The 24,295-nt window shown below is 39.6% G+C and overlaps 1 protein-coding gene and 2 pseudogenes across 3 annotated transcripts in view; all 3 read right to left on the bottom strand.

Moving 5' to 3' along the window:
• The window catches only part of ABHD12 (abhydrolase domain containing 12), a 61,748-nt gene extending 37,500 nt beyond the window's left edge, over positions 1 to 24,248 (bottom strand). For 2 of the 3 annotated variants that reach the window (XM_006921502.3, XM_015596820.2), the window contains exon 1: positions 23,883 to 24,247. In XM_006921502.3, coding sequence (XP_006921564.1) covers positions 23,883 to 24,073 — 191 coding nt within the window. In that variant the 5' untranslated portion in view covers positions 24,074 to 24,247. Of the gene's footprint in view, positions 1 to 23,882 lie in introns of all 3 variants that reach the window. The other variant, XM_015596819.2, reaches the window with a different exon arrangement.
• Positions 7,883 to 8,001, bottom strand: LOC112470889 (annotated as a pseudogene).
• LOC112470893 lies at positions 14,344 to 14,462 on the bottom strand (annotated as a pseudogene).
• Positions 24,249 to 24,295: the final 47 nt, after the last annotated feature.

Below are 24,295 nucleotides of genomic sequence, written 5' to 3'. Positions count from 1 at the left end.
AAAACTCCGCAGGCCAGGTAACAAGGACAAACCAGATGCCCCAGAACCATGCCATCCAGCCCTCTGAGTTAAGGTCACCCTGAGATTGTCCTGAAACATCTCTTTAAATCATTCTCCTTCCATTGTAACAAAACAAAAACTCACGATGAGGCAATGATCTTGGAATTTATCTCTCGATATAAAGAGCTACAGAGCTACATTGAGATATCTCCTGTTACCAAAACACGTGGCATTAAGTTGACATGTAGAAATACAAATTAAACAACAAAGTTCCATCTTTACTCACATTATTGGCAAAGAATAAGAATACTGACAGACAGTATGAGTAAACACTCTCCTACTGCCAGTGAGACATGCTCTCTGACCAAGCAATTCCACTCTGAAAGACTGATCACAAAGATGCAATCATCCCAGTATGTCAGGAAGGCTCTGCACAAATGTCCCCTCTGTAACATGGTCTGTGAGAGGAAAATGGTATACATTCACAATTGTCATCAAGGGTTACATTTTCATAGCTTTAAACTCTCCCCAATAACAGATAAATGTAGAAAATTTGCATGTTGCAAAAAGGCACTAAAAAGAAAATAAAATCACCTCAAATTATATGATCCTAAACAAGCCACTGTTAGTTAATATACTAGTGTAGTATGTCTTTATAAGTTCTATTATATATTGACTATATCTTATAAAGTTAAGATCTGTGGTTGAGATGGCTAGCAGACCTCCAAGTTTATACTCACCCTTCCCGAGGGTAGAGCTGGTGATGAGAAGTAGCTGCGCAGTTGAGACTACATTTCCAGCCCAACAGGGAGCAGGTGGGGCCATGTAAGTCAGATGATGTATGCCTGATCATTGGTACTGATTTGGTAAAGCAGCTAGTGTTATCCTAACTAATATGAGATTATACTCTATGTGTTCGTTTTTGTTTTTAGCTTATCAACAATTCTTTTAGAAGGTCCTATGTTTACACAGTTCAAAAAAATACAGTCTCACTGCCAATTTGTGTCTATGTGTTCTGTCACCCTAGTGCCCATGTAACCATTTTTATTAGCTACTTACTTATCCTTCCAATATTTCCTTATGCAAATACATGTACATGTTCTCATTCCTTCCTTCTTCTCATACAAAAAGAAGCAAATTATGCATTGCAAACTGTTTTACACCTTGATTTTTTTCTCTCAATAATATATCCAGGCAATTTCACCACATCAATTCACAGCCTTTTTGCAGTTCCATAGCACTTCTTTGGGTTGATATAGCATAGGTTTATTAAACCAGTTTCCTATGGCTGGACATCCATGTTGTTTCCAATAATCAGCGCTAAATTGAATCATTCTGTACATATATAATTTTTTATGTGCAAGTGCTCACAGGATAGTCCTAGAATGGAAACTGTTGGATCTAAGAGATCACTCTCTCAAACCCCTGGTTCCCTGAAAGCCTCACTAACACAGTGGTTGTTGAAGATGCCTCAACATGGCAAACAGATGTCTGCCCATCTGATAGGTGAGAAATAGCATTGTGGTGTAGTTTTAATTTGATTTCTCTAATTATTAATTCGTGTGGTTGACTACCCTTTTACATACTGAAAGATTATGGAATTTTTTCCTATGAATTATACATGTCCTTTGCACATTTTTCATTGGGTTTTGATTTTTTTTTTCAATTCTTAGAAACTCTTTTATCTATTAAAGAAAGTAGCTCCTTATCTATGCCTGAGTTGCAAATATTTTTTCTTTTGTCATTAGTTATGTCACAGATGTTTTTCATGTTTATGAAATCAAATTGACTCTAAAACTTTTAAACTTTGCGTTTAAAATTTCAACTTTGCGTTTAGAAAGGCCTCTTCCATCTCTAGACTATAAAGAATTTCACTCAAGTTTTCTTCTAGTACTTTTTAGTTTCATTTTTACATTTAACTCTTTGATCCATTTGGACTTTGATCCTGGTACAAGATATGAATGCCAATTTATTTTATCCCAGATGGCTACCGGTCATCTCAAGACCTTGTACGGAAAATCTAAATCAATATCTACCCCAACACATTTATGATTCCACCTTTATCCTATATTAAATTCCCAAATGTATTTGGGTAGATTCCTGGAATTTCTGTACTGTCTCATCGGCTTATTATTAAAAGTTATTGCCACACTGCCTACACTGAGCATTGCAGCATGGACTACTCTCCACTCACAACTCTTCTTTCTCCAGAGGCTCCTGGTACATCCACATGCCATGTTTTCATTGAACTTCAGAATCAACTTGTGTAGAACTCAAAACAAACAGGCTGGCATTTGTATTTAGAATTATGTTAAATAATCTAACTTAGGGAGATTAGGCAATTCATGATGTTGAGCTTTCCTATTCAAGAACACTTGTTTCCTTATATTTATTCAAGTTTACTTTTGTGCCCTTCGGGAGTGTTTTAAAGTTTTCCTCTCAACAGATTTTGCATATTTCTTTCTAAGCATCCTTATAAGCATTATTTCAGGTTATTAATTTTTTTGGGTTTCCCCTTCCATTATACCTTGCAACCAGCAGTTGTCTGTATATATAAAAGCTATGGATTACAGTATACACAGTATACTTTCTATCTCCCTAACATGAAGTGCATCCACACACTGGATGACATGCAGTTAAGAACAAAGGTTGCATGGCTATGTGGTGACATGGTTGGAGGTAGAAGGACTTACAGTCTTGCAAGGGGGAGGAATTGTTCATGTCTGGGAAGAGGAGTGGGGACAGAGAATTCACATATGCTTCCGTACATTAAAATTTTTTACATATATTTCTTTTATAATAAAAAAGATTTCAAAAATTGGGTGTTGTATTAACATGAACAGGCTACACCATGCTGCAGTAACAAACTGCCACCAAATCCAGTGGCATACTTTACTTTTTATTCTCGCTACATGTCCAGCACAGGTTAGCGGGGGCTTCTACTAATCCTAGTCACTCAGGAACCTGTCAGGAAGCTCCATCACTTTGTAATGTTGGCATCTCCACAAATGGCTTTAGGAAAGAAGGCAAGGAGAACCACACACCTATGAAGTGCTTCTATCTAGAGAGTCACATGTCACATGTCCCCCTTCCCTCAGATCATGATACCATGTTTCACTTCAGTTGGGAAAGGCCCTGAACTGGAAATTCAGTGAGCAGTTGTGATGTGCCCACAGGGTCAAAGAGCTACATGTGTGTGCACAGCATTTACAAAGTTGGTATGAAAGGAATACATGCTGGCACTGCAGAAATCCCTACTTAAATTTATTACAGTACACCTGGACACATTCACCCTTCAATGTGCACGGTCCCTCCTGTTGATGACTTGAGGTCCCCATGATTCACAATGACATATCAGAAAGCCACAGAAGGCTGACAAGACTGGCTTCCCCAAGGCATCTGTAGCAGGTGCACAGACCTTGCCAGCCACTCCAAAGCTTTGACAAGGTGGGAGGTAACAGCCAATGAGGAGGTCCCAGAGGAGGCCACCAACCCCAAGGGAAGGATCTGTGGCAGGCTTCTGACCTCAGAAACCTACACCTCATCACTGTGCTGTACTCACTGTGGTCAGAGAAGGAAAGAAACATCCTAGTTAGCTCACCAGTTTCCCTCAAGTGACACTGGCACAATATTTTAAACCTATATTTCCTTCTTCTAATAGTCAGGATGTATAAGAGAGACAGCCCTAACATAGGTAGGAAAGTATAGTGATTAGAGTGCAGACCCTAGAGCCTGCCCAGCTCTGTCTGATGGCTGTGTGACCTATCTGTGCCTTGGTTTCCTCATCTGTGATATGGAGATAATAGTACCTACGTCATGAAGTAGCTGTAAGCATTTAATAAGTTAAAATATGTTAAATGGTACAAAGTATTCAACATTATTTTTAATTCTTCCTGTGCCTACTTTTATTGACTCTTCCCTTTTTCTTCTTTTCATTTCTTTTTGATTGTTTGCCTCTATCACCCTCCTTTGCTTTGCTTCCTTCCCAACATTAGCAAACACCAACTTGCCAGATGCCATATTGGTGGGGCGGGGGGTCTGGGATACAAGAGATATAGGCTAAACAGGCTACTACTGCTTTACACACTCAGCAAACTCTTGAGGGACCGAGACCTAGAGTGGTAGCCTCAGCTCCTACACACAAAGGTCCCCTTGGGCAACATAGGCATTTAAGTGCGATGGATCTGTACCAAGCCAATACACCTAAGTGGCAATTATGTACCAGATATTATTGTGACCAGCTCTCATAAGCCCAATCACAACCTGGAGTCAGCAGCAGGCTCAAAGGTCTGATTTCTAAAAACCTAATACTCCATTATAAAATACCTAGCAATCATCTTGACTGCTTCATCTTTAACCCTTTTCATCTCTCTCCAGAAGTAGTTCCTCCGAATCTTCTCCCTCCCCTCCCTGACCCCCAGAAAGAACTGATTCCCAGATTTTTGTATTTCATGTACTGGTAAAATTCTCCACCAAATGGGGACTGACATAATGTTGCCAGTTATTTTACCAAGTAAAGATTTCGAAAACTAGCTAATTTGATTAAAGAACATTTAACACCAGAAAAGATAGAAAGGACATTGTCTCAGGATGCAAACATGTAAATTTACCTTTATGAGAGATTCTTTACACTGTCCATATATTTTAATTTCTCTTCCAGACAGTAAAAATTGAGTCCAAAAATGCCATGGAATCCAAGCCAGTATTTGGCACTCCCACTCCTCAGGAATAGCACCACAGTCTTTCTCCCTCTCTCCCTTCTTCCTCTTTAGCACCTGAGCTCCTATTTTCTGTCCACTTTGGTGTCCAAGAAGGACCTGGCTTCAGGACAAAGCTAGTTCCAGAAACCCCCAGATCCCATTTAGGGGTTCTTGGTCCTGTACTCCCCTGTTAATTTTATGGAAGGAGTACTGATGACAGGCTAGAAGTAAAACTGGCTTCATCCTCCTTTAAAGGAGGCCAGGGTAATGACAATATCTTTTTAGCATTTCATGTGGGGTTTTGCCCTTCCTGGTCCAGGTCAGGACAGCTCAGGTCTTGGATTTTCAGTGACGTAACAGACAGATGCACAAATGATAGGAATATATACACTGAAGAAAAGCAATACACTGTCTTTCTATTCTATCAACAAGTACGGAAAGTGATTATTTTTTATTTTCCGTATCCTTAATAAAAATAAGGTCATCTCAATGAATAGATTAACAAAATGTGGTATATACATACAATGGAATATTATTCAGTTGTAAAAAGGGAAGGAAATTCTGACGCACTCTACATAGATGAACCTTGAAGATATTATGCTAAGTAAAATAAGCCAGATACAAAAGGACAAATACTCTATGATTCCACTCATATTAGGTACCTAGAGTATTAAATTCACAGAGACAGAAGGTCTAACAGTGGTTATCAGGAGCTAGAGGTGAGTGTAGAGAGTTAGTGTTTAACAAGGATAGAATTTTAGTTTGGGAAAATGAAAAGGATGATTGCACAAGTTAATGCCAGCAAACTATATATTTAAAAAAGGTTAAAATGATAAATCTTGTTATATATATTTTACCACAGTAAAAAACAAATAGTTTTGAATCCTTTACTTTTTAATTGAGGTAAATTACATATAACATTATGTTAGTTTCAGGTGTACAACGTAATGATTCAATATTTGCATATATTTGCAAAGTGATCACAATTTCTAGTTAACATCTGTCACCATAGACATTTGTTTCTCTTATAAATTTTAAGTTTTTAACATAAACTTTTAGTGTTTTTGTTTTCTTTACTGAAGGTTGGGATGGGGGGATGGGAGCAGAATTCTCACTCTTACAGGTTTCAACACAAAGATAATAGCCTCAGATTGCCTGTATGTGAAGAGAGGGAGTAATTAAATCCAAATGTAATCTTCAGGGATTGTAAGAAGGCAGCTCCTTTTGCATGCCAAATAGACTTCTTAGGTAATGTTAGGTAGCAAACTTATCTTAAGACTGCACAGAAACTTTTAAACCTTAAAGTATTTCTTCAAAAACCTAAAATCCTCAGTATTTTTTACTATAATAATTTTTTATTTTTCAGTTATAGTTGGCATACAATACTAGTTTCAGGTGTACAACATAGTGATCAGACATCTATATAACTCACAAAGTGATCAGTACACCTTTAATACCATACAGTTATTACAATATTATTGGCTATATTCTTTGTTACACTTTCTATCTCCATGACTACTAGTAACTACCAATTTGTACTTCTTAGTCTTCTTTCCCCTTTTCACTGACCCCTGCAAACACCCTCCCATCCAGTAACCCTCAAAATGTTCTCTGTATCTATGAGTTTATTTTGTTCTTTAGATTCCACATATACATGCAGTCATATGGCATTTGTCTTCCCCTATATGACTTACTCCACTCAGCACACTACCCTCTAGGTCCATCATGCAATATCTTTTCCCATCCCATTACTTTTAGTCTGTGAATGTCTTTTAATCTGAAGTGAGTCTCTTGTAGACAGCATACGTAAGGCTCTTGTTTTCTTATCCATTCAGCCACCCTCTCTATTGACTGAAGCACTTAATTCTTTTTCATTTGAAGTACTTAATAGATAGTTAATAGATATGTAGTTATTGCCATCCTTTATTCATATTTTGCTATATATTTTTTCTTCTTCTTAAAGAAGCCTCTCCAACATTTCCTGTAATGTTGATTGGTGATGATGAACTTCTTTAGTTTTTCTTGTCTGGGAAGCTCTTTATCTGTCCTTCAACTCTAAAAGATAGCTTTGCTGGATAAAGTAATCTTGGTTGTAGATCCTGGGTTTCCATCATGTCGAATATTAGTTGCCAGTCTTATGGGAGCTCCCTTGTAGGTAACTAACTGCTTTTCTCTTGCTGCTTTTAAGATTCTCTCTTTGTATTTAACATTTTAGTTATGATGTGTCTTGGTGTGGGCTTCTTCGGGTTCATCTTATTTGAGACTCTCTAAGCTTCCTGGGGTTGTATGTCTTTTTCCTTCACCAGGTTAGGGAAGACTTCCATCATTATTTCTTCAAATAGGTTTTCAACTTCTTGCTCTTCTTCTCCTTCTGGTACCCCTATGATGCAAATGTTACAAGTGATGCAATCCCATAGGTTTCTCATATTATCTTCATTATTTTGGATTTTTTTTCTTGCCATTCTGATTGAGTGTTCTCTGCTACCCCATCTTCTGTATCGGTGATTCGATCCTCTGCTTCCTCCACTCTGTTGAGTCCCTCTAATATACTCTTTATCTCAGATATTGTATTCTTCATTTCTGACTGGTTCTCTTTTATTATCTCCACCTCCGTTTTGTTTTGTTTTTTTTTAATAATCTCTTCATTGAAGTTCTGAGTTCATCTACCCTTCTCCTAAGTTCCTTGAGCATCGTTATAACCAGTGTTTTGATCTCTCCATCTGGTATACTGTTTGTCTCCATTTTGGTGAATTCTTTCTGAAGCTCTGTTCTGTTTTTTCAAGTGGGACATGTTTGTCTCCCCATTTTGGCCGCCTCTCTGTGTCTGTTTCTGTGATTCAAGTAGGGCTCCTAAGTCTGCCAGTTTTAGCAGAATGACCTGACCTGAGAGGGGTCCATCTGTAGGCCAAGTTCAGCTGCAGCTTGTGCACCTCTGAGGCCACTTGGTAAGTCACCAAGCAATCCACATATGGCTGCCACCCGTGCTGGGCTTATAGGTGCTTCAAGGAGTCAAGCCCGAAACCGAGGCTGGCTGCCATTAGTGCAGGGTTTGGGGCTGCTTCTTTGGGTTTTGTGAGTCTTCGAGAGATTTTTTTTTTTTTTAAGCCGAGGCTACCCTTGGTTGACCTCATAGATTGCAAGGACCTTGTCAGCTTACAATCTCTTATTTTTTAAATTTTTTACACCTACAACATCTGGTCTTCCTAGGTGGTCTCCCATCCAAGTACTAACCAGGCCTGACCCTGCTTAGCTTCTGAGATCAGACGAGATTGGGCTTGTTCAGGGTAGCATGGCCATAGACCTTTGAGAAATTTTATTAAAGTTCACAGCAGGAGCCAAGACAGCCCATTTGTATGGAATAAAATCATTGGAAGTGGCTTGTGTGTGTGGGCCTACAAGTTGGGAGAGGTGGAGTCTCAGGGATTCCCCTGGGCAAAGCAACCTGTGTTTTCCAAGTGGATGGCACCTGTGTGAAACAATGGCTTCTTCCTACACCTCTATCTGGGAGCAAACTGCCCCCTCCAGCCCTCACCGTGAAGCCCGACAACTCGGCGACTCCTCATATGTCCCTGGTACTCCTCTAGCAGCTGCCCCAGAGCTGGAGTTCAGAACGAGTGAGCCTGTCGGTGAGTAAAGCCAAGTGTGGGCCTTTTAAGAGGAAGGTCTCTGCTTCTCACAACCCTCTATCTTACTCAGCTGCAACCTTTGCTGGTTTTCATAGCCAGAGGTTGTAAGAACTTCTCTTCCTGGCACTGGAACCCTGAGCCAGGGAGCGCAGTGTGTGGCCAGGACTCCCTGCTCCTCAGGTCGGAGAGAGGCCTCTGTAGTCAACATGGCCCTCCAATTCTTGTGGGACCAGCTGTTTTGCATCTCTTCCCCACCTACCGTTTTGAAGTGACCTGTTATTTTAGGTGATCCAGTTGTAAGGCTTCTGTTCAGCTAGACCTCTGGTGACTCCATGTACTAGCTGCTCTTTAGTTTTATAATTTTGGTGTGGTGGCTAGAGGAAGCATGTACAATCTTTACCTTCTATGCCATCTTGAATCTCTTCTAAAAAAATATTTTTTAAAAGGCTGTCTCATTTGGGAAATTATTATAGCTCCCTTTTCATTTAGTTTGTTCAAGCAGCATTCTTTTGTGTAGCTCTAGAATTGTTTATAAGAGACGTGAATCTCTAAGAAAAGAACTAGGTACCCCTTACCAACTAGAATAAGAAACTACCTGCTCTTCAGTGCTATTTTTACAGGAATAAAAGTATCTGAGAAAATCCTGAAACTTGTAGCAATGCAAAGCAAAATCATTAAGGACTTAACATATATTAGCAATATAGGTAATTTAATCTCTCCAAGAAAAGTATAAAAGCTAGGAAGAAAATTAACATGTAAAATAGATGTCTTCTGCGAATTTCTTAAGTTAATAGAACAAGTAGACAGAAAAAAAAGCGATATACCACTTTATACTTGTACAATGCTGATATGATCTTGTTGAAAACTTAGTACAACTCTGTGAAGCAGGCAGAACAGATAACATGCCCATTACAGAGATATGGAAACTAAGCTCACAGCTATTAAGTAATTTGCTAAGGCCTCAGCTAGGGATGAGCTTATGTCCTGGGCCTCTAAGTTTGTTTCCATTCCACCAAATTCTCATCGGGAATGAAGGAAACATTGCCAGAAATCCAGAAAAAAAAATTGGAGAATAAAAGCCGGAGAAAAAAACACTTTTTTTCTAAATCCTCAGGTAAAAGCCCTATAATATTTTATTTTTTAAACTGCTTTACTGAAGTATAATTGATGTGAACTGCACATATTTTAAGCGTATAATTTGATAAGTTTTAACATTTGTGAAACCATCAAGATAGTGAACATATTCATCATCCAAATTCCTTCTGTTTTAATTCCTTCCCCCTGCCCCTCTCTGGTTCTCATTCCCCACTCCCAAGCAACCACAGATCTACTTTCTGTTACTACAGATTAGTTTGAATTTGTGAGTTTAAATAAGTAGATTTCTTTTGTCTGGCTTCTTTAACTCAACAAAGTTATTTTGAGATTCATTTTTTCATTCATTGTTGAATGAAAAAATAGTTTATTTTTCAATAGTTTATTCCTCAACAAAAAGAAAACATTTTAGAATAGTTTTAGTTTCACAGCAAAACTGAGCAAAAGGTACAGAGATTATCATATACCTCTACCCCAAGGACATATAAAACCTCTCCCACTACCAACAATCCTGTACCAGAATGGTACATTTGAGTTGTTTCCAGATTTTGTCTATTACAGATTAAACCTATTAACATTATTTTCTATTTTGATTTCTGATTTGATCTTTATTATATACTTTTTTTCCTGCTTACTTTGGGTTTAATTTGTTCATTTTTTTTTTTTAGTTTCTTAATATGGCAGCTGAAGCTATAGGCATTTAGTGCTATAAATTCCCCGAGGATGCTTTAGTGGAGGCATACACGTCTTTATTCTCATTCAGTTCAAAGTTTCTAATTTACTCATTGATCAAATTCTTCCTTAATCCATAGTTTATTCAGAAGTGTTATTCAGTTCTCAAATGTGTTGGGAACTTTCTATTACTGATTTCTCATTTAATTCTCTGTGGTCAGAGAACAGAATTTACATGAGTTAGGTTCTTTTAAATTACTGAGATTTGTTTTATGGCTTAGAATGTTCTATCTGGTAAATGTTCCATACATGCTTCAGGAGAATATCTATCTGCTGTTGTTCCAGGGGCCGTTAATCAAGTTAAGTTGGTGGATAGTATTGGTCAAGTCCTAATCATCTGCCTCCTACTTCTGTGAGTTATTGAAATCTCTGACTATAATTGTAGATATCTTTATTTTCCTTGCAGTTCTATTTTTGCATTATGTATTTTGAAACTCCCTCAATTATGTACATAAATGTTTAGGATTGTTATGTCCTCTCGATTAATTCATCCCTTTGTCATTATGACATTATCTTCTTTATCTCTGGTTATATCTTTGCTCTGAAATCTACTTGGTGTGATATTAATATGGCCACACCAGCTACCTTTTGACCAGTGTTATCGTGGTGTGTGTAAGTGTATTTTTACCCATTCTTTTACTATTAACCTGTGTTATACTTAAAATGTCTTTTTTGGTAGGTATTTAGTTGGCTATTGTTTACCCAATCTGATAATCTCTGCCTTTTAATAGGGTATGTAGACTATCTTGCTCGTTTTCTATTTGTTCCATCTTCTTTGTTCCCCTTTTCCTCTTTTTCTGCCTTCCTTTGAGTTAATCAAGCATTTAAAATTCCATTCTTTGGTTGGGTTATTAATTTTTTCTAATATTTTAGTGGTTGCTTTGATGTTTATAGTATCCATCTCTATCATAGTTTACTTCCAAGTAAAATTATATCATTTCACATATAAGAACCATACAAGAGTGTACTGCCATTTATTCCCTCCTGGGTTAAATGTATTTGTTGTCAGGAATTTTATATATGAACTTCATGAAGCAGTTATATTAATAAAAATAGCTTATATATATTTTCACGGTCATTTCCAGTGTTCTGGAAGATTTGTGAAGATTCAGATTTTCATCTAATTTTTCTTCTGCCTGAAGGACATCCTTCTTTGCAGTGTGGGTCTACTGGTAATGAATTCTCTCAGCTTTCATATGGGTGAAAACTTCTTTTAAGTCTCTGTGGTAAAGAATTCTAGGTGGACAGTGTTTTGGGGGTGGGGGGAGGGGTGTGTGTGTTGGGTGGCAGGGAGTTCCAGTGCTTGAAAGATGTTGCTCCATCTTGCTTGCTTTTTTTTTTCTGACAAGAAGTCTGCTCTTGCCTGCATCTTTGTTGCTGACATCTTGCTTGCTTTTTTTTTTTTCTGACAAGAAGTCTGCTCTTGCCTGCATCTTTGTTCCTCCATACATATCTTTTTTTCCTCTGGCTGCTGTTTAAGATTTTTTTCTTTATTACTGGTTTTGAGCAAACTGATTATGATGTGCCTTGATGCAATTTCTTCATTTTGTGTGAGTGTGTGTGTGTGTGTGTGTGTGTGTGTGTGTGTTGGGGGGCGATTCACTGACCTTAGTGAGTTTATAGTTTTCATCAAGCTTGGAAAGTTTCTGACCATTATTTCTTCAACTATTTTCTCTCTCTCTCCTCTGCTTCTTTAGGGATCGAATTATCCACTTATTAGGCTGCCTGAAGTTGTTCCACAGCTCAGTGCTGCTTCTGAAAATTTTTTAAATTATTTTTTCTGTGTTTCATGTTGGATCGTTGAATCTTTTCTTCTAGTGTCTAATTTGCCATTAATGCCCTTCAGCGTATCTTTCATATTACACATTGTAGTTTTCATCTTTAGAAGTCTGATTTGGGTAATTTTCCTATCTTCCATGGCTACTCAACTTTTGAACATGGGGAATATAGTTGTAATAACTGTTTCAATGTTCTTCTTTACTAACTCTGGAATTTGTGTCAGTTCTGGGTTGGTTTCCACTGATGGATTATTCTTTGTACTATAGGTCATATTTTTCTGTCTCTTTGAATGCTTGGTGTTATAGACTAAACTGTGTCCTCCCACCTCAAACTCATATGTTAAAGCCCTAACTCCTAGTACTTCAGAATGTGGCTGTATTTAGAGATAGTCTTTGAAGAGGTAAATAAGTTAAAATTTGGTCATTACAGTAAACATACACACAGAGGAAAGACCAAAGATTCAGGAAGAAGATGGCCATCTACAAGCCTAGGCAAGTGGCCTCAGAAGAAACCAACGGTGTCAACGACTTCACCTCAGACTTCTAGCCTCCAAAACTATGAAACAATTTCTGTTGTTTCAGCCATTCAGTCTGTGGTACTTTGTTATGGCAGCCTGAACAAACTAATACATCTGGTAATCTTTGATTTGATGCTAAACATGTGATTTGATGCCTTACTTTTTTGGGTGCTGAATATTTTTATATTCCTATAAATATTATTGAATCTTATTCTAAGTTGCAGTTAAGTTACTTGAAAACAGTTTGATTCTTCTGGGTCTCGTTAGGTGGGTCCAGGGCAGTGCTCATTCTAGGAGCCATTACTGAAGCATGATGTTCCTGAGTGTTTTATGCAGTGTCCTGGGAATTATGGTCTTCTTAGAGAGCCCTGGAACTGTCCCATCCAAACCTTACAGAAAGTTCTTTCCCCAGCCTCAGGCAGCTTCCTCATATACATGTGCTGGGCAGTGCTCTGAATATGCAAGGTGGCCCCTCTACAGCCTGTCTCCTCTCTGGTCCTCTGTTCTATAAACCATAGGCACATTGGTTTCCCTAGACTCTCAGCTCCTTATCCACAACTCAGGGAGTGTACCAAGCTCCACATCAATTTCCCCCATCCTGTGTTGCTGTGGGGAAACTCTCTCCCTGAAGTAAGCTAGGGTCATCGCAGGGCTCACCTTATTTGCCACCTCTTGGAGATTACTGTCTCTTGTTGCTGCTACTCAGTGTTTTGAAAACTTTTGTTTCATGAATTTTGTCTGTTTTTTGTTGTTTTGATTATTTCAGGGTAAATTTAGTCCCTGTTATTCCATCTTGGCCAGAAGTGGAAGTTCTATACTTTTTAAAATGTATCTATATCGGGTGTTTACTAATTCCTCCATTACTGTAGCCATCAAAATTATTAAGGAAGAGTGTTTTTGGTTTTATGCCATTATATTAACGGATATATTCCATAATATGTATTTTATGTAATATTTTTATATAATATATATTTCATTATATCATATATATGTGTATAGATATATATATTCCATTATAGTATCTCGTTATATTCTCTCAGAAGGTAAAAAGAGTAATGCCAAGATTCATTCCCTGAGACTAAAAGTTAGATTAAATTCTTCTTAGGTTATAACCTTAAGAACAATCTTCAAAATCTTATTTGAACAGCCAGTATTGGGAATATAATTTCACTCAACAGAAAGGAAAACTTTAACGCCTTAATAAAATATTCATTAGCAATTCATAAATGTCTCTGTTCCCAGAAGGGGGAAAAAAAACAGAAAATCATAGGGACATTGACATAGTTGAACAGCTCGTGTCCTGCCAGAGACAAGAATGCTTGACCACTATAGTACAGCTCATTTTCAAGTGCTTTACACACAACTGCATTACCTACTGTTAAAAAATAAAAATTCAGCTCAGGACATTTTGAAGACTTATTGGCTTTATTCAGCAATTCATGAACCAGGCACCATCCAATCTAGCAGATAGAAAGGAGCTCTGAGAAGCTGCACAAAATGAGAGATTTTATAGACAGAAGGGAGTGGGAACAATGAAGTTGTACTAGGCAAAAAGGTTGATTGGTTGTTGCAAGGTTACTTTCCTTTAGGGGATAATAGGGGTCTGTCAGGCAGATTACTTGACTGGTTTAAGATTCCATTTCTGGGAGAGCCCAAACTAAGACTCGGTTTGGTGACACAGGGACATTTTGGGCGTGTTGTCTTGTTTTAACACTAGTTTGTTTTATTTTTCTTCATAGCACTGTACTATCCCTTGAAATTTTACTGTATATTTACCTGCTACCTTTTTGCTGTCTCTCTCCTTCATGAGAATGTAAGCTCCATAAGGCTGACTTTTCCAACTCGTGTGTGCGTGTGTGTGTGTGTGTGTGTGTGTGTGTGTGTGTGTGTGTTTTAATGCCTACAGCACCTGGTATTCCTAGATGGTCTCCCATTCAAGTACTAACCAGGCCCGATCCTGCTTAGCTTCCGAGATCAGACAAGATAGGGCACGTTCAGGGTGGCATGGCCGTAGACAACTCTTGTATTTTAGTCATATCGCACAGTAGGCCCTCAACTAGTTTTTGCTAGATGAATGAAAGAACAAATATGCAACCAATATCCTTGATATCTGCCACAACGTAAACAGTAATTATTCAGGGAAATTCCATCTTCTTAATTATCTTCTCTGTTTTAAATTTTGATTAAGAAATCTTTTTTACTTTCACAATCAGAAAAAAATTAAAATGAGAGAGAAGCAGAGGGAGCCAGAGAGGGTGCCTCAGGGGCCACTTTCACCATGGCAACTGATTCCCCAAGGGTGGCCTCACAACTGGAGATCCCTGCCTTGATCCCTGCAGAACCTCCCTGGAGCTTTCTCTTGAGGCCCTGGGGCTATACTAGCAGGCTCCCAGCTGGCCTACACTTGTGTAACAGTCCCTTCCTTCTGGACCTCTAAGCCAAATATCAAATGTCCTAGAATGGTGGTCTTATTTTCCTTTTTGTAGGTCCTGCCATGACATGCCTTGTTGAAGTGTTCTATATCCCTAAACTCTTGAGTTTTTCTTATATCTACAGATACTTCCGTACTCTAGAGATGTACTGACAGGCTGCATTACATCCTGTAATGAAGTGAGAGCCTAAAATATGAGCTACTCTGAAGATAAATCAGCATAAAATAAAACGTCAGAGCAACAAAGGATGAAAGTGAGATCAGACTAACCATCTCCAGCCATCCCTGTACTTTTTCTCTACTATAGATGTCAAAAAAATATTTGAGCATTAAGAGCTGATGGCTGCCATGCATAAAAATGGATAGCCAACAAACTCCCTGGGAATAGGTACTGTCTTTTTTCATCTTTATGTCCCCAGTGCCTCCTTGCATGGCCTTTGTTGGTATGACAACTGCTTACTGAGTAAATAACTTATGGCCACTTTTGGGTAAAAATGACAAGGTATTTCAGGACCAGAATGGCACAAGTCAGGATAAAAGGGTAGGGAGTCTCTGTCCTTTACACTATAGGAGAAAAAAACGGATGAAGCCATGTATCTCTTTAAGGGCCCTGAACTATAGCATCAAAACGAACTGAACATTTTTCCCTTCCCGTTATGAATAATTCAGTCAATATATCTAAATCTTACATGGCGATCCCACAAGTCTGACAAGAACTGAAAATAATATGACCTTTCTTTTCTTTACCTTAAAGCTCAGGGGAACTTCTCTCAAGCTTCAAGAATAAATTCTAAATTCTAGCATTTCTGAGATGTGCTTGTATTCCTTCATTGATACCCCTTCTCTGCCTTCATCTTTGCAAAATGAAGAGTCTTAAACTTCTGAAACTCCTCACACTGACAGCCACCTACCTACTCTCTCCTTTTTTACTTTCTCAGGACATTTCCATACCGGGTAAACAGATCACAGCTGATTAAAACAACTGAAGTCTACATGTACCATCTCAAGACAAATTCTGTTTAGAAACTTAGCTATTTGCATATTAGCAAAACCAGAGAGATAAGAATTTTGCCTAGGTCCTCATAATCACTCTATCTTTTTAAAATTTAATTTTATTTATAAATACTTTAAATAATTTTTAATTATAATTAGCATACAATATTAGTTTCAAGTGTACAACAGTGATTAGACATTTATAAAATTTACGAAGTGATCATCCAGATAAATCTAGTACCCATCTGACACCATACATAGTTATTACAATATTACTGACTATATTCCTTATGCTATACTTTACATCCCCATGACTATTTTGTAACTACCAATTTGTACTTCTTAGTCCCTTCCCCTGCCCCCATAATCCCTCTACCTTGACCTCAGTTATGTTGATCCCACCTGCACCTCAAACCCAGCTCTAAACCCTCTCTTCTCACTGGGATGTGTGCTGGAGCTACTGCCTTCCTTCTCAGGCCCTCCAGAAACAGATAGCACTATGCAAAACACACAAAGTTTCTTACACACACAGCAAGTCACATCTGAAGTGACTTCCTGTGAGAAGCATTCTGTCATCAGTTTTTGAAACATTACATGACAGAAAGAAGAGTCCTTGCTAAGCAGTTTGATTGTTCATGTTAATGAGAATTTAGCAAATATGGTAGGAAATGCCTGATCAGATTGAGGACAGAGAGCTAAGACTGGGTCCAGGTAGAGAACTGAAAGGGAAAGACCTGCAGCAATTCCTCTCCCCTTAGCAAGTGACCTTGCTCTGACTTCACAGAGAAAACAGAAGTACCCAGAAGACAACTTCTAGTGCTCCCCCAACAAATCTCTGAACCATCACAGCACCCTTGGCCTGCCTTCCTATCTGAGAACACTTCACTTGACCTTAGGGCACTGGGTCCCATAGACATCACGCCCAAAGCACTTGCAGAGCCAGTCAGTCAGTCTTTTCCCTACTGGACTGGCCCCATGAACATACCCAGGCCTGTAGCAGCACTGGTCAGAAACTTCCTCCCACTCTAGCTACCTCTTCATTTCTGTGCCCCTTTATGGTAAAACTCCTTGAAAAAGCTATACTTCTCCCTGCCTCTCCCTTGAGCTACTCCATCAGGCTCTTGCTCCCACCACTCTAATTAACTACACTTGTCACCCACTGATCTCCATGTCACCAAATCCAGTGGCAGATCTTGCTTTCCTCTGCAACAGGCTTTCTTCAAGTGGCTTACTTGACTCCATCCTCTTAGCTCACTCCCTCCAGGTCTCCTTGGCTTAAGCCTTCTTTTCTCCCAGTCCCTCACCATGCAGGACCCAGCACCCAGCCTGTGACCCCTGTCATGACCCTGAACACCATATTGCCCTAACTCTCCCCTGTACTCCAACTCCTATCTACTCCACTTATGTGTTTAAAAGCACCTCACTATGCCCAAACAAAATTAGTTACCTCCTAAAGCACTCTCTCTTCCCACAATCGCTCCATTTCAGCACATAGTAGCTCCACTCTTCTGGCTGCTTAGAGGAGAACTGATGAACCTCCTCTGACTCTCCTAGCTCTTTCATACTGATCATTCAGCAACTCCTGTTGATACCTGCTTCCAATCAGATCCAGAATGCAACACTTCTCACCTCCACAGCTAACCCAAGCCCAAGCCCCCATCATCTGTTGCCTGGATGACTCCTAACTGGTCCCCTGCTCCAACTATCCCTCTAGTCTGTCCTCATCAGAGCAGTCAGTGACATGGTAATGACACATAACATGTCAAGGCATTCCTCTTCTCTAAAGCACCCACCCAGTGGCTTCCATTCATATGTCCCCTATTAGAGGTCTCCTGCCACCCAGATCGTACACACACCACAGCTGCTCCTTATTGGCCCTACTCTTCTCCTCAGGGTCCTGAGTCCTTGTGGTAGCACGTACTTATTTGTTCCTCGTCTGTCTTCCCCGCCAGAATGTAAAGTCCACACGACATAACCTGCATCCATTGCTACAGCCTCAGCACTTAGAAGAGTTACTGTACATGACAGAGACTCAAACTCTGCTAAATGAATACGTGAAAAAAAGTGTTGAATAACCAAAGAGTATTGTTTAAAATGTTCTAATACCAACAGTATTTATGTACAAATTAAGTAATTATGCACAAAAACTGACTAAGAAGACATACTATAAGTTAGGGGGCAAAAAAAAGGATGAGGGGTAAATGTTTCTTAACCTAAGTTAACAGAGCTTTCTCAATATTCCAACTCATAATATTGGTAATAATCATGGGATGACCATAATCGAAGATGCCGTTGATTGAGTGCTCATTGTGTGCCCAACTCTTTCATACACCTGAGACTTACCTCAATCCTACAGGATATTTTTATCCCCACATCACAGAGGAAGTTACAAACTCAGAAAGTTAAGCAATTCACTTCAAGCCATAGAACCTGAAAACACTCACTTAGGGCTCAGTTATCTAAGCAAGCTTTCCTCTAAAATATCAAATGATACTACAATGGAGACCAAGCTTAAATTATGGGTCTTACTGCTAACGGTACATCTTAGTTAAGGCTTCCTGGCTATCGCTCTTCCCCATGTTGGCATGCACTGTCCTCAATGCCACGCCACAGTTTAGTTCAGGACGAGACAAATGACTTACTCATTCTCCATGCTGAAAGAACTCCCTGGCAAAGCACAAATCCACTGACACCCAAATTCTGTAGGCACCATCTCTGGGTGAAGACTGTTTACTTAATTTGTCAGTTTTCAAGATCATATTACAGTAAAATTTTCCCTATAGACTTCATTTTGGCAAGGGAAATGCTCTAATGGGATAAGGAGGAGGATCATGAGTCTGGAACAACATCCTGTTTTCATCACTGTCAGCATAACCCTGAAAAGATGACCCATCTTCTATACCTCTTTCTAAGGCTATCTCCACGATAGTGTTTAAGGAGCTTTTAATCTACCCAAAAATATCTCCCGCATGTGAGTAGTGTCTGCCCAAAGTTAGAAGACAGACACTCCCTTGAGAAGGGAGAGTACATACTGGCTGAAAGGAACTAGAAAGCAAGCAGAGATACAAGACACAAAGTCCCACGAAAGATGGAGACACAAATAAAGAGCCAAGTACCAGGGTCCTGGGTCCAGGGCGGGAATGGGGCCTTGATAAGATAAACCACAACTAGAAAAAGAAGGCCCCTGCTAAGGCTCCATAATAAAGCCTGCCCCCTTGTTTGTCACAGTCCAGGTGCAGACTGTACTCTGGGGGAGTAGAAAGAGAAGGGGAATGCAAAAGAGCAGACTGTAACTATAAAAGCTAGTTCAGAACACACTCTCATCTTTTCAATGTGTAAAGAAAGGATAAAGAAATGCCATGCAAAGGCTTAAAGGGTGAACTTAATATTCACCCTCAGGAAGGCTGATGTTAAAGGAGAAAGATGTTAACCTCAGCCACCCACCTTTCTGGGTAATGGTGAAGCCATGAGCAGCCCTAGATGAAGTCCCTTCCTTTGGGTTAAGGAGGAAGCAGGGTGATGACTCAGTTCTTCTGTATTTACATCCGAGGGTCATCAGCTATGACACCTCCCATGTAGCCCACTGATCTCAGTCATCCAGCAGATCTGGCCTGAGAGCTGGAAGTGGAAGAATAAAAGACTAGTTGACTGAAACACACAGACCTGTACATCTCATTACTGCCTTTGTGGGTCCAATTTAGACCACTTAAGACTTTAATGTATATTCCCAAGAACTCCAGGGATACTGAAAAGAACATGAAAGGTCCACAAAAACTATCATTTGCCAAGCCCCTTCTCATACCAGACAACACGCAAAGCAAAATTATTATCTAGTTCCTCCTCTTGTGGAGTGCAGCAGGGTTGATGTATGAGTTAGATAAACATTTACCTTTATAAATGACACTTTAGTCCAGAAGTTAAAAAAAAAAAAGCACCTGGATTTTCTTTTATCTTCCAAAGTTGTTGTTTTTATCTGAATTAGTTGCCAATGTTTAAAAAGTTAGAGATCTCTCTCACACACACACACACACCCAGCCACTTTTCTAGAAAGACTGGAAGATCCCGCCACCCTGGTCCCACATTCCTGCCAGGCAACAATAGGAGAGAGTGCAGTAGTCGCTGCCTCCTTCAGACAAAAGATGTTCTCACATCTCTGGAGTCCTCAGTATCATCCTGGTCTCCCAGAATTAATAAACAAAATATATTTTCTTTGGAAAAAAACTTTTTCTTTGAAAAAAATCCACTCCAATGCATGTGTATTAGATATATCATTGGCTTGATTAAATCAAGAAAAAACCAGGGGGGAAAAAACTATACGCAAAATAGGGAACGAGTCTAGGGAAATAGCTCCATGTACAGAGGAAAAAGCTAGATATAATAAATGGTTTTCTATGAACATATAAATGAGCAAAACTGAACCTACAAAGAGATAACAAATGTAAGAATCTGTAATAGTTATTAAAGTGCTATTTCTAAACAAACAAACAAAAAATAAACAAACAAACAAAAAAAACCAGGCTCAGTTGGTTTTATAGGGGAATCTTATCAAAATTTAAAGAAACAGATCATTTCAAAAGTAAACTGGCTAAAAAAGAGAAAGAGAAATCTTTTAATAAAGCTATAGAAAACACTAAAATAATTTGATAAAGATGGGATTAAAAAAGTAAATTACAGACTTAATGGTGTTAAATTAGTAAATAAACTATTAATAAATACGATCTGACTACACGATAACAGAGGTAACACTGATGATTCAATAATGATGATTCAGTAATATAAAGTCCATTATTATAACTGAGGTCAAAGGAAAAAAATCTATGTGATCATTTCAGAGATGCTAAAACAGCATTTGATAAAATTCAACAACCATTTCTGACTAAAAATAAACAAATCGGTAGCAACACACCCCTTGGTAAAATAACTCATGTGGCAAAAACAACTAAAAGCAGTCTCATTAAAGTCAGGAACAAGACAAGAGTACCTAGTATCACCTCTATTATTTAACCTTGTTCTGAACATACAATCCAATCAGAAAAGAGAAACTAGAGACATAAATTAGAAAATAAAGGACAAAATTCTTATTATTTGCAGCCAACATGATGATATACCTGGAAAATCCAAGAGAACCAACTGCAAAAACTACTAGAAACTAAGATTACATAAGTTGCTAATTATAAAATTATTAAATATAACAATAAGAATATATAGGAAAGTATTCTATTTTTAATCAAAACAAAAAAGATAAAACAACAAGGAATAAACTTAAGAAAAGTACAAGATTTTGAAATAAATCAACTTAAAAAAGACATTTCTGAGAAAATTGGGGAGATGTATGTAGACTGGATATTAGATAATATTAAATTATTATAGATAATAAATTGTTAATTTTGATAAATACAATAGCATTAGGGTTATATATATTTCAAAAAGTCCTTATTTGTTCAAGACATATTGTGAAATATTTATGGATGAAAACATTTATTTTAAAATAGCCTAGTCCCTCACCCTGAAAAAAAAAATAATGGAGAGGAGAAGGGATAGATGATTCAAGATTGGCAAAACATGGAAAACTGTTGAAACAAAGTGATGGATACAAAGAGGTTCATTATATCATCTTCTCTACTTTTGTATATTCGAACATATACACAAGAGAGAGTTAAAAGAAATATGCAAGGAGGACCCAAACAAAAGGGGGTCATGAAAGATAAAAACAATCCCAAAGGTATATAACAGGCTTAAAAAGCATATAAAAATAGCTACCTCACAATTAAGAAGTGCAAATTAAAGCTACAAATCAGATGTCATTTTCATCAATTAAACAGAAAAGATCAAAATATCCAGTACTATTCAATATTGGAGGAGGCAGCTGACATTGCTGGAGGGAATACAAATCACAACTTCTGTGGAGGGCACGTTGGCACTACCTTTCAAAGTTATAAACACACACCCCTTGGCCTAGCAATTCCACTTCTGGGAATTTATCCTAGATAGTCATTCATTTAACAAGCATTTTCTCTCACCTACTATGTGCCAGGCACTAGAGAACAGAGGTGGAGAAAACAATGTCCCTACTCTCGTGGGGCTTCTATTCTTGTGGAAGAGGAGACAACTCATAAACAAGTCAAGTATGCAGGCAATTACAAGGTCAGGTAAGGGATCAGTGCAATAAAGAAAAACTAACAGAATAAGGGATTGGGGGTGGCATGGAGGCTATTTTGGATGTACTGGTCTGGGAAGGCTTCTCAGAGGAGGTGACATTTGGGCAGAAACGCAGATAAAGGAGAAAACAAAGCAGGAGCATGTACAAAAGAGCATTATACGCAATAGGGAAGGAAGCCATTGTATAACACAAATTTGGCCTTTCTGTCCTCTGCTTTTCTTTAATTCCCCTAACAGCCTTTTGCTTATCCAAAGGATATGCGCATCACTGAAATGTCTGTCTCCCATATAAAAATAAAAATAATCAAATCTTTATAGGTCTTCTTTCAAGGAAGGTGTCAGGCCAGCATTGTTTCTCCAAACATTATTGTGCATTACAATTTGATTTCTTTAAAGAATTTCTCAATCTAAGTGTTATGCCAGGCCTGTTAATAAAAGTGCATTAAAGCTAATCATGAGTTTTTAATGCAAATAAACCTTTCCACAGAAAAGAGAACACATTAGTTTCACGAAAAGTATTGACCAGTTGCTAGATAATTTCATACAAAAACAAAAATACTGTCAGTTCCTGACTTTTGGGGAGGATTGTGGGAACCAATGACTTAGAGTCTATAGGTTAATTTCATGATCTTTTAAGAAATGAAATTGAAATTTTGAAGGAGCCATTCAGTTATTTATCCAAATACTCATGTTTTAAATTGAACGATCTTTTAGACAATGTAGTTGATATTTTTAGGGGTTATCTGGATAAATATTTTACACTGAAGTGGCCAGTGTCAATTAAGGGCATTCCAGCTGACCCTAAATAAAATGACTCAGTTACAACATTGAGAATATACTAACTTCTTCCGACGCCATAAAACATCAGGACTTCAAAATTCCAATGAATGATATGTTCTACAAACAGCCAGATAATTAAGAAACCAGCTTATGGAAAGAGAAATTTGCCCGTGTGAAATATACTCCTATTTCTATTTTGAAACCAGCTTTACATAAACGCGTTCATCTACATCTACGCAAAGGGAGCACACAAAATGATTTCCCAACATTACGGAGACTCTCAAGGAGACAACTCCTGTGGACAAATTCCAAGCGTCAGGAGCCACCCGCACAGCAAATGACAGGTTTCTCCCAAACAGCTGTGGATGCGGTGTAGCCTTCCGTTCCCTTGGACACAACAACTCATTTAACCATTCTCCCAAAGGTCTAGCAGTTCTGAGCAGAGAATGCCACTTCTGACAACTAGATACCCCAGAAGAATTTCCGAAGTGAGAAAGGAATACGAGTCAGTTTCCGCACACGCCAACCTAGTGAGAAGGGCGCTGGGTTTTGAGTCCAACGCAGAGAATATCCACCTGGAGCCAGAGCTCTCAGGGTCTGGCGACCGCCCTTCCGCGTTCCACCTCCCCAACCCCACCCTCTATTCTTCCACGCGGGGTTGTGACTTCCCCTCAGCTCCAAGTCCCTAGGAAAGACGCTTCTGCAGTCCGTTACTAAAGGGGCCCCCAATGGCTAACCTGGAAAAGGATAGGGGTACGGGGCTGAGTTCAGAGTGGTGAGTGAGTGGGTGCGGGGGCTAGAAGAGGACACTGGGGGCGTGAGGATGCAGGCAGGAGAGCTCCTGCGGGAGGGCAGGCATCAGGGAAAGGGATGTGGGGATTCAGAGAAAGGGGAGAATCCCGAGGGGAAGGCGTCTGGAGGTTGGAAGAAGATACCAGGGAAATGGAGGGTAGGTGTAGGGCGCTCCCTCAGGCAGATAACTTATGGAAGGGTTGGGGGATTTCGGGGCGGCGTGTGGCCTCACCTGCAGGCCAGGTAAGGGGGCACCGCCCCTGCACCGCGCCTCACCTCACCTGCCTAGCGCCCGCTTCATGTCCGCGTCCGCGGCGCTGCGCGTCTCGCCCGGTCCCCTGCCCGCCAGGCACAGTTTCCGCTTCAGGCTGCAGTCGGTGTCCAGCACCGCGGCGGCCGAGCCGGAGGAAGTCGAGCCCGAGACGGCGCAGGGCTCATGCTCCAAGGCGACGGGCTCGGTCCGCTTCCTCATCCCGCGGCCGACACGGCCGGTCGCCAATGGCGCCCGCTGGCCTTGTCCACGCCGCCCTCGCCGCAGTCACCGCCGCTCAGGGAAGACGCCACTGACGGGACCAGCAGTCCGTCACATCCCAGCCCCAGGCCGCGGCAGCTGACTACCGACGTGCGCCAGGGCCGGACCGGCTGCGCTGGCCAATCAGAGCCTGGTTCCCGCCGGCCCCGCCTCCGGCCCACC

Source organism: Pteropus alecto, unplaced genomic scaffold, assembly GCF_000325575.1.
Source record: "Pteropus alecto unplaced genomic scaffold, ASM32557v1 scaffold199, whole genome shotgun sequence".
Lineage (NCBI taxonomy): Eukaryota > Metazoa > Chordata > Mammalia > Chiroptera > Pteropodidae > Pteropus > Pteropus alecto.
This window is presented reverse-complemented; position numbering and strand designations above follow the sequence as displayed.